General features: G+C 42.2%; 2 protein-coding genes across 9 annotated transcripts in view; both read right to left on the bottom strand.

Annotated features, from left to right (window-relative positions):
• pnpla6 (patatin-like phospholipase domain containing 6) overlaps positions 1-9037 on the bottom strand; it is a 50650-nt gene extending 41613 nt beyond the window's left edge. For 4 of the 8 annotated variants that reach the window (XM_042105565.1, XM_042105566.1, XM_042105571.1 and 1 more), the window contains exons 1-3: positions 8968-9037; positions 4696-4784; positions 748-807 (exon numbers count right to left, since the gene is read on the bottom strand). In XM_042105565.1, coding sequence (XP_041961499.1) covers positions 748-807; positions 4696-4740 — 105 coding nt within the window. In that variant the 5' untranslated portion in view covers positions 4741-4784; positions 8968-9037. The remainder of the gene's footprint in view (positions 1-747; positions 808-4695; positions 4785-8967) is intronic. The other 4 variants (XM_042105568.1, XM_042105569.1, XM_042105567.1 and 1 more) reach the window with 4 other exon arrangements.
• A 6266-nt stretch (positions 9038-15303) lies between these two features.
• Positions 15304-17294, bottom strand: LOC121719800 (homeobox protein MSH-C-like). The gene is made up of 2 exons (XM_042105582.1): positions 16826-17294; positions 15304-16337 (listed from the first exon to the last, which is right to left on the bottom strand). Exons 1-2 carry the CDS (start codon positions 17238-17240, stop codon positions 15925-15927), a joined length of 828 nt encoding a protein of 275 aa, XP_041961516.1. The 5' UTR covers positions 17241-17294; the 3' UTR covers positions 15304-15924.
• Between the last annotated feature and the right edge of the window lie 342 nt (positions 17295-17636).

Raw genomic sequence — 17636 nt, 5'->3', positions numbered from 1 at the left:
TGAGTACACAAAAAACTCCATTGTAGGCAGCCTAGGTACTAAAAAACTGGAAACAAACTGGGGCATGTCCCCCCAAAACAAAAACAAAACCCTGCGTGGAACTTCTCTGGGAATACTGAAGGGAGGGGTGAGCTACCTCCCTGGTCTGGCTTGTTTGGTCGTTGGATAAAATATAACATCCATTGTTTTGGACAGAAACGTCTGCTAATAAATTTCAATATAAACACAAACATAAACAAACAAAACGTCCTGCGTAATCGCTGACTGCGCCTTTAAAAGGTGCTACGTTGAGGTCAGTAGGCTTCCAGTTGTCTTCAACACAGCCACACTGCACTCTTCCATTGACTGGCATTGTATTTATTACAACTTGTACCAGCTCAACAATAAGTTGGTACGCTTTGGCATCACAAACAGACCAGTCAAAACAAACAGACCTACACACTTGCAACCAAACACTGCAACCACCAGAGTTGTACAAGTCCAGCTTCAGACAGTAAAAGGTCTACCATGTATTAGTTCTACCTGTGCAGGTGATTTCACTAAATAGCTGATTTACCTGGCTGAGGAGCTGTGCTAATTAGAATATGCTGGGTTAGTGAATGGTTGGAGCAAATATATGGTAGAAGTTTTACAAGCGAACTGCTTGTTTGCTTTGTTGCTGTTTGTGTTAATGCCCTCGAGGCGCGTGGGAACCGTGACACACATGGTTTCATTCTCACAGGAGGCATAAAAACATGCCGGACTGACCATGCTGGTCTGTAGTTGGTCCTCCACAAAGCTCTTGATGTTGCCAAAGTTGCCGTCCTGCTGAGAGAGAGAGAGAGAGAGAGAGAGAGAGAGAGAGAGAGAGAGATCCATTTATTTCATACTTTGGGAAGCAATTCCTTCTTTTTTATATTTTTGTTTGTCATATTTTGTAAATCATTATTTAATTAACATATGATTATACATATTATTATTATTATTTATAATCATATGTTATTAGTATTATAACATTCCCTTAATTGATAATTGAGAGCGAGAGAGACAGAGTGCGCAAGAGAGAGAGGGAGGGAGGGAGAGAGAGAGAGAGAGGGAGGGAGAGCATCAGGAGAATAAGCAGGATTATTATGAGCCTGAGAAAATTATTGTTGAGTCAGAGGACTATGGAGACAGGGGGAGAAAGGAATGCACTGGAGGGAGGAGAGAGAGAGAGAGAGAGAGAGAGAGAGAGAGAGAGAGAGAGACTGGCGAAGCAGAGATAGAGAAGGAGAGATTGTGTGAGAATGAGAGAACAAGAGAACTAGCGCCAGAGAGGCAGTGACCGAGCCGAGGAAAAAAGAGCAAGAACACGGGTGCAACGGGAAAACATGACAATCCCATCTGTTTTGAGTCAGACATGCATCTGAGTGATATCGAGCAGATGAGAAATGCAGTATTCTCGCCTGTCCAACATCTCTCCCTTTATCTTCTCACTCATACCCCCCCCCCCAAAAAAAAAGCACCAATTACATAATCTGTGCTCGACTCATTCCTTGTTCACTTTTCCCCTCTTCTCTTCAAACGCTCCTACATTATCTGTCTGTCATGGCTTTCCTGCCATCAAACTCCTCTTACTCAACAGACTTTCTAGAGTAGCATGACAAAACGTTGTTACCTCACCAAAAGAATTTCAGCGACATTGCACTAGGTGCACATCTTGTTTCGATTAGTTTGTTAATCGGTCACTCCTCAATATTTTGTATATAGGGTAGCAACGTCTCCTTTCTATGAGGAGTCTCCAAGTTAAATTTCTGATTTCTCAATCTTGTTTGTTTACCAGCAACAGCCTAATATTGAAAGTCGGTAGGAAAAGGAATTGAAACTCACACACAAACACTCTAAAAGGAGCTATAACATCACACACACACACACACTAAAGGGAGCTATAACATCACACATGACACACACACACACACACACACACACACACTCTCTAAAGGGAGCTATAACATCACACAGGCCACAAACAGACAGGGCCTCCTGGTGCCACTGGGACTGAAGGGGTCGGGTACACCACAGCTCACGAGAGGAACAGAGGAGCAGAGAGAAAGCAGAAGGAATCTGCCTGGCCTGGTCTGCCTGGGTATGCCCGTGCTGGTCAGCTGAAACGTGACACAATCTGGCTCACGTCAGCTGACCACAGCACAGCACAGCAGTGCACTGTAGGCAGGACAAAAGCCCTCTCTAGTCTGGCTATGAATGTGAGCTGAAGACAGACGACCAGGAAGACGGGAAAGCAGATAAAGAGATGGAGGAAAGTGGACTGAGCGAAGGAGGGAGAGTAAAATGGAGTGAGGGAGAGAAGAAGACAGGGAAAGTGAGTGAGTGAGTGAGAGAGAGAGAGGGTGAGAGATTAATGAGAGAGAGAGAGAGCAAGACAAAGAGATGAAGAGAGGGAGAGACCGCGAGAGAGAGAGAGAGAGAGAGAGGAGAGAGAGAGAGAGATTAATGAGAGAGAGAGAGAGAGAGAGAGAGAGAGAGAGAGCAAGACAAAGAGATGAAGAGAGGGAGAGACAGCGAGAGAGAGAGAGAGAGAGAGAGAGAGAGAGAGAGAGAGAGAGAAAGAAAGAGAAAGAGAGATTGTACAAGAAGAAAAGCCTTGGGAGATTAACCTCCACCCTTAGCAAAGACAAAGGCGAGCGGCAAGCAAGTCTTAACATCCATGAGATAAGCATGTTTATGAGGATGCAATGGAGAGTGGAGGGAAGGGCAGAAGGTGACTAAGTGAAACTGATCCTGGATCAAATACAGTGTTTACCACAAGGCGTGACAACATGCTCCGCCCAGTAAATCCCACATTAGATGCCATATCAGAACTACTCAGCACTTCAAAATCACTCAGTAAAGTCATCAACAGCTAGGTGAAAAAGCATTCTAATCACAATGGCAAAAGAAGGCGCCAGTAGCCAAGATAGTGACTGCCATCAATGACAAGCAGAAACGGCAAGGACAGGGCTAGCAGCTACGGTAACAGCTAGGCTAACTGTAGAAAGAGGACGGTTTGAAGAGAGACTAGCGTGGGACTGCAGTGGAGAGAATGGGACAGAGGCCAGCGGGGAGGAGGAGATGGATGGATGGATGGAGGCCAGTTGTGTTAGGAGGGGAGAGTGAAATATAGGCAGGCTAGCAGTGGTGGGTTTGGGTGGGGGTGAGACGGGGTGGGCTTGGATGAGGTTGTGTTATGGCATTTTAGCAGAGACTGATGTGGAGGGAGGGGGTGTAGAAGGACATGGAGAGGGAAGATAAAACAAACAAACAAACAAAACAAACAAACAAACAAGTAAACAAACAAACAAACAAACACAAACAGGGAGTGGGAGTGGGAGAAGGAGGGGGAAACAAATAACATACAGCAAAAGTTTGGGCTTCAGGTTATTGAGAGTGGTGATTAGTGTACAGTTTACAGTAAAGTTGCTTGGACTTTATTTTATTAGATTGGAAAGTGGTTAGAAAACGTAATGCAGATTTCTTTCTGAAGTCATCTGAGGATGTTGTGTGGGGTGTAAGGTTTGGAGTGTACAAAGGACACCCTGGAAGATCTGTAAGTAACTCAGCTGAATCATGTTTTCAAATGTGGTTTTGGTTACAGTTAAGTTGCAAATTCGATTTGAGTCATAGGACATTAACTCATTGAGTGCCAAAAACGTAATAATACACTTTTAGCTTTTTTTTTTTTAATTACGAAACTAGACACTCTAACACACCTTATATGTGATTTTGGGAACTCTGTGATGAATGGAAATGAAATATGTGACGATCGAAAACTCATGAAAACGCACAATCTGGACATTTTATCATAACTCGGTTGCCGCTTTGGGTCGAATCAGTGACGCATGCACGTCAGGTGAAAACCAGGCCATTTTCGTGGGTCTATCATTAGGTGGCAGTCTCGCCAGGTCTCGCTGATCACTTCCCGGAAAGTTTACACAAACAAAAGACGTTATATCTCCATTTCTAGAAAAAAACAGCGATTTTGATGAAAACTAGCCACTGTTTAGCTTGGGATTTCTCAGGAGAGGCGTGTAGAAATACACGGTTTGCACCCACCGAGAGCTTGAAGTCTCACCTTTTAATCGAGCCATTGTATGTGTTCATAGCTATAACACAGAATATGTTGTGGCTGTACAAAAATCATCAACAATGGTCTAGATTGCTGGCACTCTAGGACAAAGCTCCCAAAAACAGCTTGGCATTCAATGAGTTAAACTGTGACCTGCTGGGCCATTAAAGAATCGTCCCGTAGGGGTCCAGTTATGGTCTGATTCAGTTGTCCTGTGGGCTATGTGCGGTGCAAGGACTTGTTTATGTTCTGTAGCATTGCATCTCTAAGATAAGAGCGTGATAGGATTCCATTCCACATAACAAGGCTATAGGCCTATAGGAATGTATGCTGTAGCCGCCACTATCAGCGACACTAATCTCAACCAAGGTTGCATCCTAGACAAAGCAACAGCTAACCTCATCATGTTTGTTATGCATCACAAAGGAATTCTCCTTTTGAACCATAATGCAATCTTACGGCTAGGCAAAGTCAAGCATTAAATCTAGCTACTTAATCTCAAATGACATTTAGGCATAATTTTAAGACATTAGGAAAGTTAAAAGGTAAGGAAGAAGGTAAGTAGTAAATAGGTAAGTGTGGGGGGGGGTTTGGGGGTATGGCCGCATTCTCACCTCTGGTGGATCAGGGGACTCTTGTCCCGAAGTGCTCTGTCCCATTCTAACCACGCCACCGCGTCACAGGGCTGGTCCATCAAACAAGGCTGCAACACAACAAGGCAGGAGGGCAGTCATGCACGTGCAGCTGCCATGCTTGACACACACACACACACACGCACGCAAACACTCGGACACAAACCTATAAACAAACACACAACCCGTCACATAGCAGAATTCAGAGACTGCTTAACCAGTGAACCAAAACATTGACAGGCATTCCCTCTCACATACAGAGAATGTTTTCATCACTGGCAAACCATTAGAGGCGTAAGACGTAGTCGAAGACGAAGTGCAGAATTAGGCGACACAAACAACAACCACAAATCACTCAGGCAGAAACACGCACAAAGCTCCTGCCTGTCTGTCCTGTCTTCCGGTTTTGAAACTTCAGTGTCAGTGTTTTGTACAACTTCACTCACACACACACGCCTGGGAAACTACCCTTTGACCCGGCTACAGAGTCCACCAGTGCTCTCTACACTCTGTACGCTCCTTCTCTGACTGCAACTCTCAAGCCTGCATGGAGCCACCAGCCAATGGGAACTCTCAAACCAGAACATGAAGGTAGCCTACACCCTCCTATAGCTGACCTCGGCCTAAATTAAGATCAGCCTATGAATTTGTGCAGTACTCAGTTTAATAATATGCAAATCCCTGCCACCAGACAGCCTGACAACAACAGTAAACCAAACAATATGAGATACCCCATGAGAGGCTCATCATAAGTAAATAAAGTAAGAGTTTATAGAGTTTATATAGCCTAGCACATTTTTCATGGACAGAATGGAACACTACTACTATATAGAACCCACTTACTGACTTATTTTATTTGGCTGACAAGTTTATCCAAAGTGACGTATATGTCAATTATTACAAGGGCCAGTCTCCTCAGAGCAACTAGCAGCTGGGAATTATAACCACAACTTTTCTGGCAATACATGCTAGTCCAGCTCCTTAACCACTATGCTACCACCACCATGCTAACACAAAGCGCTTTACACAAAGAGCTTTACACAAAGAACATGCTAAAGACAAGCCTAACTCTTAATCCATAAATGAAAATAATTGGTTGGTTATAAAAAATTAAAAAAAACAGCCAAAATGTCCATGGACAATGATGCTACATGAACCACAACAAAATAATGTGAAATTCCTTTAGATAAATAATCTGTGGACTCTAGTCATGCGGGTCTAGTGATAAAGTCTCAACACACAGCTTTGCTGGTGAAAGCCCATCCCCCCCATGACAGGATGTGTCAGTCATCTTCAAAACACTTGCAGATAGGCCTAACACTCACTCACAACACAACTCACTACATCACCTGCACACACAGGCCCATCCTCAACACACACACACAAACACACAAACACACATCCCTCATGAGTTCAATTATGTCAAGTGTTCATAGTTTTATTGCAGATGAGAGCAAAACGTGAGGCATCCAAGTTCACCCATCCTCACAAATCAGTTTTTAGAAACGTTATTTTCACTTCAGTTCACCAGTTAACAGGCTAAGCATGCTAAACTGTGGCATCATACATCATACACACACACAAATACAAAACCAGGCACCATCAACACACAAAGACTCACCATGAGCTCACAGACACACACACAAGCCCCAACAGATCCATCTCTACACCCACGCACACATATATTATCCCCCCATGCACTGTACAAACACACAGCCTACAATCCAAACCCAGATGGCCCTGCAGCAACCCCCCAGCCCTCCTCTCTGCATCTGGCTGCTGGACATGATCCTCTTTGCTCTCCTCACCCCCTCCTCATATTGCCCATTTGCTCTCCTGCTGTGTGATGATGCCTTACCTCTCTCTCTCTCTCTCTCTCTCTCTCTCTCTATAATGTGTGGCAAGAGATCAGGGCACAACTTAACCAAAAGAAAGCTTGGTGACTTCAAAACATGGGTAAGCCCACAGCCAACACAGTGTTTCCCATACATTGACTTACTGTATTTGTGGCGGCCCACCACAATATCAACATTGACCGGCACCACACAATGATTTTCCAGGTTGTACTAAATTGTGCTTAAATCTGGTTAGCATCTCACAACCACGCTGTGCTAATTTGTTAAAAACTGTTGTATTCAAGTTAATTCTGCAAACCAACCACCACAAATGGAATTCAATGCTGTGGGAAACAGTCCCCCCCCCCCCCCCCACACCGCCCAATATCCAAACGCAGTCGCCCACAGTCGCTCTGTGGGCCGCTCTGAAAAGCCACCATATTGACGGTCATCGCAGCCCTTTCACCCTCCTCTATGGTGCCATGAGAGGCCCTAATGCAGGAGTCCGACACACACACACTGCAGTCGGGCTGAAATACAGCCAGCGTGTGGCTGGCCGCTAATGTGGAGTCAGGTTACAGAGCTGCACCTCTTTGGGGGCGGCTCATCTACCCACCGCTGCCTGGGCTGCTGACTGATGATGAGCTGCTGCCATCTGAACTGCACAGCACAGCACAGCACAGCACAGCACAGCACAGCACAGCACAGCACAGCACAGCACAGCACAGCACTCTGTAAGCAGTAGGCACAACAACAGAATAACAAGCCCCCTCCCCTCCCTGCACACACACCGCTATTCAGTCTACCAGCATCCACAACAAAGAGGAGAAGCAAAAACAGGGAGTCAAATGTGTGGGATAACACACACACACAAAGAGTTTTTGTGGCAGAATACACATAGAAGTGAACAAACACAAACAACCAAAAACAAAACAACAGTCAGGCTATCAGTAATTTTAATAAGATTTCAGCATGATCACTAACATTCTTGTAGATCAGTTCAGCCAGACCTTTTAGGCCTACCATTTCCACTAAGTACTATGGGAGTTGGGGGCTAATGAGATTGTCTGTAACAATGTAAACGTCCCCAAGGAATCTGATGAAACATCTGTGTTTAGTCTCCGACTGTGCAAATGTGCTGAATTGATTTCTCCCTTCTGTGCTCATAATGTAGCCCTACTGTCACACCAAGCACCTCCCTGTGAATTGTCCCGCATTGTTCTCCCAAAACAATACAATCAGTGTCTCCCTGCATTATGACAGAGATATGCACAAGCTACAACCCCTTACTCCTCTGTCTCACACACACGGTTTGTAACTTTGTACTAGGAATTGCCATGCTGTGTATGTTGAAATATGACTTTTAATCCCCACCACCAAGCTATGACAAAAAGTTCATAGCCCCAAGTCAAATGTCACAATTGTGTCCCAGCTTGAGAATATCTAGCTTCAGGTTTAGGGTGTGTCTGGTCAGCCGAAAGTGAAGTCTTCCATAACTAGAACTTTTCCAAAATCACTTCATTTATTTTGCCTCGTACAGCATAAATCATATTTTGAGGTCTCCATCTGACTAGTTAGATAATAAAATCTTAGAACGGAGCAGAAGAACGAACACACCTCCACAACGGAAGTCTAAACGTGAACAGTCCTAAATATTATCTCATTTTGACGGGTATGGGTATGGTTCTGACATGCCTGAACTCATCCATCCATCGATACTTCCCTGCACCAAAACTCTATTTAACGACAGGTATCGTAACGTTAATAACGTTCAATGGTAACTGTTACCACTGTTAGGCTACATTTCTGTTAGCTATCCATAAGCTGTAATATGTCTCTTATTCAAATTTGTATTAACGTTACGGTTGAGATCAAAACGCCGTGTGTCCCTCCTTATATCCGTCCCCGTTATCACAAATATGTTTCAAAACAACATTATCTTCTCTTCGGTTTACCAGCTAACAAGCTAATATGCATGCTAAACTGTCTAAGTTAGCTTGATCCACGCAACAAAAACATGAACACAGAGCAAAGGACAATTATGCTGAACGGGAAACGTAACGTTACACCTGCGTCCCCAACTCCGTTATTCTCCATCAGACACAGCAGACTTCCCTCAAATAGTAGCTACCGTTAACTTCAAATCGATGCTATTGTATTTCGACCCCTGCAGGGACTAACGTTAAGTTAACGTTAATGTGGCAAGAGACACTAACACATCTTGCATTGCATCTCGCTAACGTTACGCTAGCTAGGTTAGGTTAGCATGCTAGCAAATTTACACTCATTCATAGAAATCAGACTACGGGATGGACGAACGGCGGTGACAACTACCCAAACTCGTGTCCTGTCCAAGAGAATACAGTATTTATTTGAAGGACACGTCATATTAAATGTGATTGAGGATTTCGCCGCTTACCTCACCTGACCTCCGATGTTCTCAAACTCTTCTGTCAAACAACATACCGGATATATGCCTTGGAAAAGCTCCACCCACTATGTGCTAAGATCTCACGATAACCAATTGAATTTAAGACAATGGCTACATGTAACCAATCCTCTCTCTCAGACTAAAATCATTTGCTGAACGCCCATACAGTAAGATAGCCTAACTTTTTTTTTTCTAATCGATAAGCGTTTTTGGTGATAATAACCAATGGGACGACATCGATGTCACATTGTAGATGATGCACTCACAGACCATTGTGAGAAGACACTTGTCTCTGACTTTGCGGAGGACATGGATGAGGTAAACAAGTTGTAAACCTAGCCTACTACCCCTGGTACCCCCCCCTGTTAGAAAATGCAATCTCCATACGCTGATTAATGATGCCGTCTTCCAAAACAATAGGCCTTAGGCTACTTATTAACCAGGCTTACGCTGTTTGTCAGATTGCGAACATTTATCTAAGAATAAAAACGTTAGGCCTACTTAACAGTTTAAGCCTATAACAGGTATTGTCAATGTCTTTGATGCTGATTGAATTTCCTGAAATCAAAATAGCCTATAGTTTCCCCTCTATTACAAAGTTGTAAGTATTAAATCACAGACATGTTATCTTAGATGCTCGCATGGCCTTATCAAAGTAATGCCTTTTCCATGGACAGTAAAAGGCCTTTTCATGCCTCAGCAGCCATCTACAGATATGTTGAGCGACGAGACATTCTAAACAAAATGTGTTGGCGCCATCTACTGATCTAATGTTTGACTAACTCGTGTGAAAGGACGGTGATTCTAATTTTCACAACCTGACAGTAGGCCTATCAGCACGATATGCTGCATTGGTTACATTTCACCCAATTGACTTAATTCAAAGTTTCATAAAATGTGCCATAAAAGGCCCTACTGTTATTTTTAACCAAACTTAAATTAGGTTACTGTATGAAGTTGCCTACATTTTGTCATGTAGGAAATCAGTATGGTAAGAGTCAAAGCCCTTGTCGTCAAACCCTGGAATGATAAAGTATCCTTACATAAGTTTCTATATTAACATAAAGTCCATAACGGAGTCCCACAGACTTGTAGACAGTAGAGTAGATCAGTCGGCCTATGTAGTCTGAGCGAATTTGGGTTGAAGGTGGCAGTAAATAGAGCGAAAACAAATTTGGTATCAAGGTGCCTACAATGCCAATCCTTAAGGGCTTTCTTTTGTACCACAATACAATGGCCATTGGGCCAAAATGATATGTTGGAACATTGTGATATTAGGCAATATCTCCCAAGCTGGTTAGAGGAACTTTATCAAACCTGGTATATTTACTCATTATAAGCAAAGTCCTTTTAGGCAAGTCCCTCCACTCGGCGGCCATATAGCAACGCTTTTTGGGCACTCATCGGGCATCCTATTCAGCAGAAATGCGCGTGCGCAAGGCTTCACGACACCAGCCGTGGCCTACTGGTTAGCGCTTCGGACTTGTAACCGGAGGGTTGCCGGTTCAAACCCCGACCAGTAGGCACGGCTGAAGTGCCCTTGAGCAAGGCACCTAACCCCTCACTGCTCCCCAAACGCCACTGTTGCAGGCAGCTCACTGTGCCGGGATTAATGTGTGCTTCACCTCACTGTGTGCTGAGTGTGTTTCACTAATTCACGGATTGGGATAAATGCAGAGACCAAATTTCCCTCACAGGATCAAAAGAGTATATATACTATACAATCTTGCTCCAGCGGCGAGTTCATAACATATGATTGGCTCAATGTATTCACATCACACCACATGATTGGCTCAGTGTATTTACATGTCAACGTTTTGCCGAGGAAGGGGTGGGATATGTGTAGACAACGGCCATATTGGCGTTACAAACTAACCTCATGCATTTCTATGGAGTATTTTTTGAGTGCTGTGTCTCCTCATTAGAAAGTCTCTGTTATAAGGGATTGATTAACTGATTAGGTGTTCAAGGTCTTGAGGTCAAAGGTCAAGGTCACATGAGGTCATACTCAAAATATAGTGTTGGTGTGATATCTCCCAACCAGATTGAAGGATCTTCATGAAACCAATACAGTTAATAAAGCCTACATGCACAAGTGTATCATGGACATCTGGGACTCACAACTGAAGCTTAGTACAGCACTCAATATACAGGAAGCCATACTCCCGATTTACCTATACCCAATGGGCAGCAAAGTCATGAGGAGGGTGGGAAATGTCTAAACCCCTGTTAGTTTACATCTTGAGGGTATATGCTTTCAGAAAATATATGGTTTAGGTGGTTGAATCAGTTTTCCTTAAATGGCACAGCCCAAAAGGTATTAGCCATACACCTGATTTACCTGTATCCAATTTATTATGCATGGGCAGCAAAGTCATGAGGAGGGTGGAAAATGTCAAAACCCATGTTAGTTCATACTGTATCTTGAGGGTGTATGCTTTCAGACAATATATGGTTTAGGTGGTTGAATTAGTTTTCCCTTATTAGCCATGCATTTGATTTACTAATACCCAATTCATTCATTCATTCATTCATTCAACCTCTATTTATTCTCGGAGGGTCATTGAGGGAAGCCCTCATTTTCAATAAAGCCGAGATTACAGAAACAATGAAGTAACAAGATGTAAAAAGAGAGAGAAAAAAAATAGGGTATAGGTCTAGGTCTAGGCCTATAAATAAAATAAAACAAAGTAAAATAAATAAATAATAAGATAACATACATTACATTATAGAGGAGGAAGGAGAAACATACATAAAATCTTAATAATAAAATAATAACAATAATAATAAAGACATTTACTTAAAGCAGGTACAAATTGACATAGGAAGGTTTGTGATTACAGATCTGAATTGATTATAGGAAAGTATAGAGATAATTTTTATATTACACTGAAGATTATTCCAGGAAGTAGGGGCACTATAACAAAAGGCCGACTGCTTTCAGACAATATATGGTTTGAGTGGTTGAACCAGTTTTCTCTTAATGGCACAGATCCAAAGGTATCAGCCATATACCAGATTTACTCATACCCTATGTATTATGAAAGGGCAGCATACTAATGAGGAGGGTGGGGCATGTCTCATGCCATGGTAGATCACATCCTGAGGGTATAAGGTTTCAGAAAATATATGGCTTATATGGTTGAATCAGTTTTCCCTTCATGGTACAGACCAAAATAAATTAGGTGTACAGTTGTTTCACTTAAATCCATAAAATCCCATTCATTTGAATTGGGAACTTTAGAGGCTGTAGAAATCTTCAGCTGTGAGTTTGTAAAGTTCATCACACATTGTTGTCATGTGGGGGCATAGACAAACAAAATAAAACAGGTTTGGTTTGGTGCCCTCTCGTGGCACCGACTTCTCTGCTGGCTCATTGACTTTGCTTTTGACCTAAAAATGAGAACTACTGTGTAAAGGGCTGTTCACATCAGAAACGATAACGATAACTATATAACCATTACGATAAAAGCATTTTCACTGACCCACGATAAGCAAAGTTTCTCCTTGTGTTAATTAATGTGATGGCTAAAATGTGATGGTTCTGATTGGCTGTTAGCTTTTTATCGTTCTCAAAATTGCTCTGAAAGTGATCCCCAACTATATCGTTCTTCATGTCGTTATAGTTTTATCAAGCAGTTTTGTTTTGTTGACTAGCATTGCCAGGAACTAGAGAGGTATGCTGGATGCAATGAGTGGCCAAATAAAACATTAGTTGCACAAAATAGGTTGAGATAATGCAAATGAGAAAACTGTGAAGCAGCTAACGTATAGTGATATGTTGTCAGTTCCGAGTAGAGGGGCTGTAAGCAGTGTTTGATGACGCCACATTTGTATATGTTTATGTTTATGTTTATGTTTCTCAGCAGACACTTGTCCAAAGCATCTTACATTATATCTGGACCAACCAACAAACAGGGGCAGTCGTGGCCCACTGGTTAGGGCTTCAGGCTTGTAACTGGAGGGTTGCCGGTTTGATCCCCGACCAGTAGGAACGGCTGAAGTGCCCTTGAGCAAGGCACCTAACCTCTCACTGCTCCCCGAGCTTCGCTGTAGCAAGGCAGCTCACTGCTCCGGGTTAGTGTGTGTTCACTGTGTGCTCTGTGTGTTCACTAATTCACGGACGGGATGAATGCAAAGACGACATTCCTTGTATGCAAGTATACTTGGCCGAGAAACCTGATTTACATTTACAACACATCATTGAAGGAGCTCAGTGAAGCCCCAGAAACTCCACACTGGGTTTTGTTATGTTTTGGGGGACAGGCTTACTCCTCTGTTTCCACTTCACAGAGCCAGGGTTATGTACGAAGAACATTGTTTTTTTATTGTTGTTGTTTTTTTTTTTTTTCAGTGAACTCAGATAATCGACAGATAGCAGATTGTGAGTTCAAGTTAAAATGAGCTTAGAATTGATTACAGTACCTTTGAATTATCGTCACTACATTGAGCAGAGACCATCGTCATCGGTCCAAACGTGGATGATCACCTACCACTGATCCAGCATAGTCATATTGCAGGTAAGGTATCATCTTCATCATCATCATCATCATCATCAATAACCGTTGTTTATTCAGGGGAAATTGACTAAGCATTAAGCTATTTTACAGCAATGCCCTGAGTTTACAAACAAAGAATCAAACAAACACAAGTATGTGCCAGCACACTGAAAACCTAGCACAGACAGACGAACAAACAAACGAACAAATAGACCTATCTTATGCACAAGCTTATCAACATGTTGTAATACTCATTTCTCCCTGAGTTTGGTGCTTATTTTAATTATGTGTTTATTGTCAGTTTGGCTTAACAATACTATCTGTTGTTCTGTCATGAGTATTTCTCTGTTAATTGTAACTGAAATTAGACCAGACAAGGCAAACAAAACCAGATTTCAGGTTATCTCTTATCTGTTGTCAGGCTACCTAAAAACCTTCTGATGTGCTTAAAAACATTCTTAACATGTTTGCATATCTGACAATGTCGTGTGACAGAAAACAGCAGAGAACTTAAAGAAAAATAAAAAGAATACAACAAAGAAGCCAATAGTTCTCATGCTCAAGTATAACTCCACTAGGCCTATGACACAGTCTCTCTTTCTATTTCTGTAGTAGTTTTGAGGACAGAAGAGGAGCATAACAAAGACAGCACACATTTATCAGAGCAAAGGTAAGTGAATCCTAATGTTTTATTCCTTATTCCTTAAGGTTGTATGAGTAGGAAAAGACATAGGAGTGTTAGTTGTTTTAGGCCTAAAGATATCCAAAATACAAAATATGCTTTTGAACTAAATTTGCAGTAAGTTGAACTCTTCTTGCAATTAACTTTTGTGATGATGCACTGCCACCCATAGTTTGGGAGTAATATTGCAGCATTTATTTATTTTACATATTTTTATTTTAGGCTACTAATTCGGAGTTTATTCCTCGTCAGCCATTTTAGAACCTTACCTTTTACGATGTTCTCATACATAAACAGTCAGTCATCAATTCATAGGTGCGATGACGAGGGATGTGGACTAGGCCTATTCCTGCGACAACAGGCCTCCTTAGGAAGTAGGCTACAATTCATTTATCCTGTTCTTTCATGTAGCCTAGTTTGTTTTAGCGTTCCAATATTTGGAAATATCCCATCACTTTATACGCCTAAAACCTATGCAGATGCAGCTACACAAGTCCCTGATGCGTTCTTTATCTTCACGGTCCCCTAGGGCCTGAATAGCCAACCTGTCTATCTGATTTAAGAGTAGGCCTAGCCTATGCCCTGTTTTTTTTTTTTTTTTTTAATTCAAAGACAATGGGGCGTTCATTTGCCCTTTAATGTTCGTTTTAAATAGTCCTCAATCCACAGTGAACACGTTTAAAAGTAAAACATACAACATCAAGGCGGATTGTTGTCTCAATTATAGGTTAGTGCTTTTCTTCCTCGGGGATATTTTTGACAGGTCGGTGCGGACGTCTTCTTACCTAATGAGTTAAGAAAAAAAATGTTTTACCTGGTGAGTCTTAAAATCAAGAACATTAACCAATAGGCCTATAAACTAAATGTGTTATTGAATATTCTGCTGAAAGATGTGGAATTTTGGACTGGTTTAATTTCGAGACATTAATGGTCTGCAGTGTGTCAAAGGCATCGTTGTTTGTGTTCATTGTTTATGCTTTAGCCGACGTCTGTTTCTTGTAAATTAAATATTTGCATTTCAGCCACAAAACACTTGTGTTTTAACAGTAGCCTACCCAATTAACTAATCGGCCTGTGTCCAGAGAGAGACCCAATAACAAACAAAATGCATCAATGAGGGTAAAAATTCTCCACAATAATCTTTATTATTGACTAATAAATATTTGGTCTTTCAAGGCACTTACAAACTAAGGCCATTAAGTACTTAAGTTGTGTGTCGCACAACTTTTGCATGGTAGTATACTCTCTCTGTATCATACTCACAAACACGCGCGCTCGCATACACACACACACACACACACACACACACACACGTAAAAATGCACCGATAACTGCACTGTTAAACATGAAAACGAACTGGCGTTGAAAAATATGGGTGTTCACATGTATCTTTAGTGCCTCTATTGCATGTCTAGGGATGTTGAAAGACAGTCTCATCGCCATGGTGTTACGGGCAATATGTTTGCAATCGACCAACAAATTATTTACAATATGCAGTTAACATAACTTTTCTGAAAAGAAAATGACAAACCCAATAAAGGACAAAGACATTAACTGTCTATTTGAGAGGTTGGTCTGATCTATCTGAACAATCTTTTTTTTTTAAAAGATTAACTATACTTCTTTCAATTTGTCACACATAAAATAAAACTACTTTTACATGGTTGTAAAATATCCGCAATTTTAACATATCTCGTAATTGGTATAAGGGCACGTTGTGTATTTTATATATAAAAAGAGTCTCTGCCAGCAGTAAAAATCTACTTATGACAAATAATACATTCCATAGCCGACTGGTCCACCAAAAAGTCCAGGCATCGGAAGACTGGGCCTCGGGATGTTTGCAGTCCCGTACAGCGATGGGGAGCCTACGTGCGCACCCAGCGGGAATGGAAGCGCAAAGGCAGGTAGAAGCGGTTTGGACGCCAGCTTGAATTTCTCAAGCTCGGCCTCTTGGAGTCTCTTGGCCTTGGCCCTCCTGTTCTGGAACCAGATTTTCACTTGGGTCTCCGTCAGGTTGAGAGAATTCGAGAACTCGGCCCTCTCCGCGATGGAGAGGTACTGCTTCTGGCGGAACTTCCTCTCCAGCGACAGGAGCTGCGAGGTGGTGAACGGTGTCCGAGGTTTGCGGTTGTTCTTGTGTTTGCGTAATGGACAAGGGGGAGGGCTTGGATTACCTGTTGGAGAAGATCAAATCACATGTTAAAACATCAATATCTACAATAACAAGAGCAACGCACCACAGCGAGTTAGCCTATCTTCATTATGTGACTTTTAACAATATTATGGCAAGTATTTTGCTGTACGCTTATGAGCCCACTTCATGTGACTTGTATTCAAGTAACAATTTTTAATTTTAGAAAAGGATATAGGCCATAATATCATCTTTATTCTACAACTTTTTTTTTATTGCAAATGAAATTAATAACGGATTAAATGGCCACCCATTTTAACTGCAAATACAAATATGTTAGACCAACATAGACCTTATTTTCATTTCACTATTAGGCAGCGTAATGAGTGAGCTGTCATATAATGGTCTTAGATTTATGCAGAATTGCTCCACACAATAACCATTTGCTCACAAAGTTGTGATTACGCACACGCATAAAGCATAGACAATCCGCAAGCTTAAAGGTCTACAGGCACCTAATGTAAAACTTACGTGGGGAAGATGAAAAAGATGATGTCCTGAACCAAGTGCTCTGTTCTTTATCACTAAAGTCTTCGTTATCGTCATTCAAACTATCGGACGCGTTAGGAAAGCTCTCTGAAGGCACTTTGCTTTTCTCGGCATAGAATGTCCTCGGGGATGAAAACTGTCCCATTTGTTCCGTGACAGGTTTGGGTAGTACTAGTCCAGGTCCGGCGGCGGTATACACAGTCCGGCAAGTGGTTTTCTTCGAGATCAACGATTCAACGCTGAAGGGTAAACTGTTCGTTTTAGTTTTGTGTCCCTTGTCAACGGTCGGTTCGCTTGGCCTGACCTCTTCTTTTTCGGAGTCCGCTTTCTCCTGCACTTTAACCTCGTGGGAAGGGGAGCCTTGTGAAGAATTCATCCTACAAGTGTATGGGGCCATACACTAGCGTACGGCTGTTCAATAGACTTCAGTCAGTGTGTCCCTTCTCTTTGAAGTACTGTCAGTCCAATGACTGTTGTGGGTGAGGTCGGGTATAAAATGGTCGAGAATCCCCCCCATTCTACGTTGTCCAATCAGCTTGTCAACTGGGCCAAGCGTCTTCCAATCATCTTGTCAAGTTGGCTTCGCTACGTTTCTAGGTTGCATTTTGATTGGACTAAATGCTCCATGAAAGACATCAAGAGGATATGGAGAAAACCGAGTAGTTAACTTTAGACGTCTTGCTGAGATGATGTATTGATAGCCCAAAGGCTTTTGACTCCTTGGAACACTAAGTAGACCAATTTTAGCGTAATTAACCAGTAGGGAAGCGTCAAAAGTATCCTCACCCAATAG

Source organism: Alosa sapidissima, chromosome 9, assembly GCF_018492685.1.
Source record: "Alosa sapidissima isolate fAloSap1 chromosome 9, fAloSap1.pri, whole genome shotgun sequence".
In the NCBI taxonomy this organism is placed as follows: Eukaryota; Metazoa; Chordata; class Actinopteri; order Clupeiformes; family Clupeidae; genus Alosa; species Alosa sapidissima.
The sequence above is the reverse complement of the archived record's forward strand: the minus strand, read 5'-3'. Positions and strand labels throughout refer to the sequence as shown.

Bases quoted from the DNA above. Each gene is read 5' to 3' on its own strand.
- LOC121719800 (XM_042105582.1), bottom strand. From the start codon at position 17,240: ATGGCCCCATACACTTGTAGGATGAATTCTTCACAAGGCTCCCCTTCC. The intron at 16,338-16,825 runs GTAAGTTTTACA...CTTCTCCAACAG, and splicing joins ATCTTTTTCATCTTCCCCAC to GTAATCCAAGCCCTCCCCCT.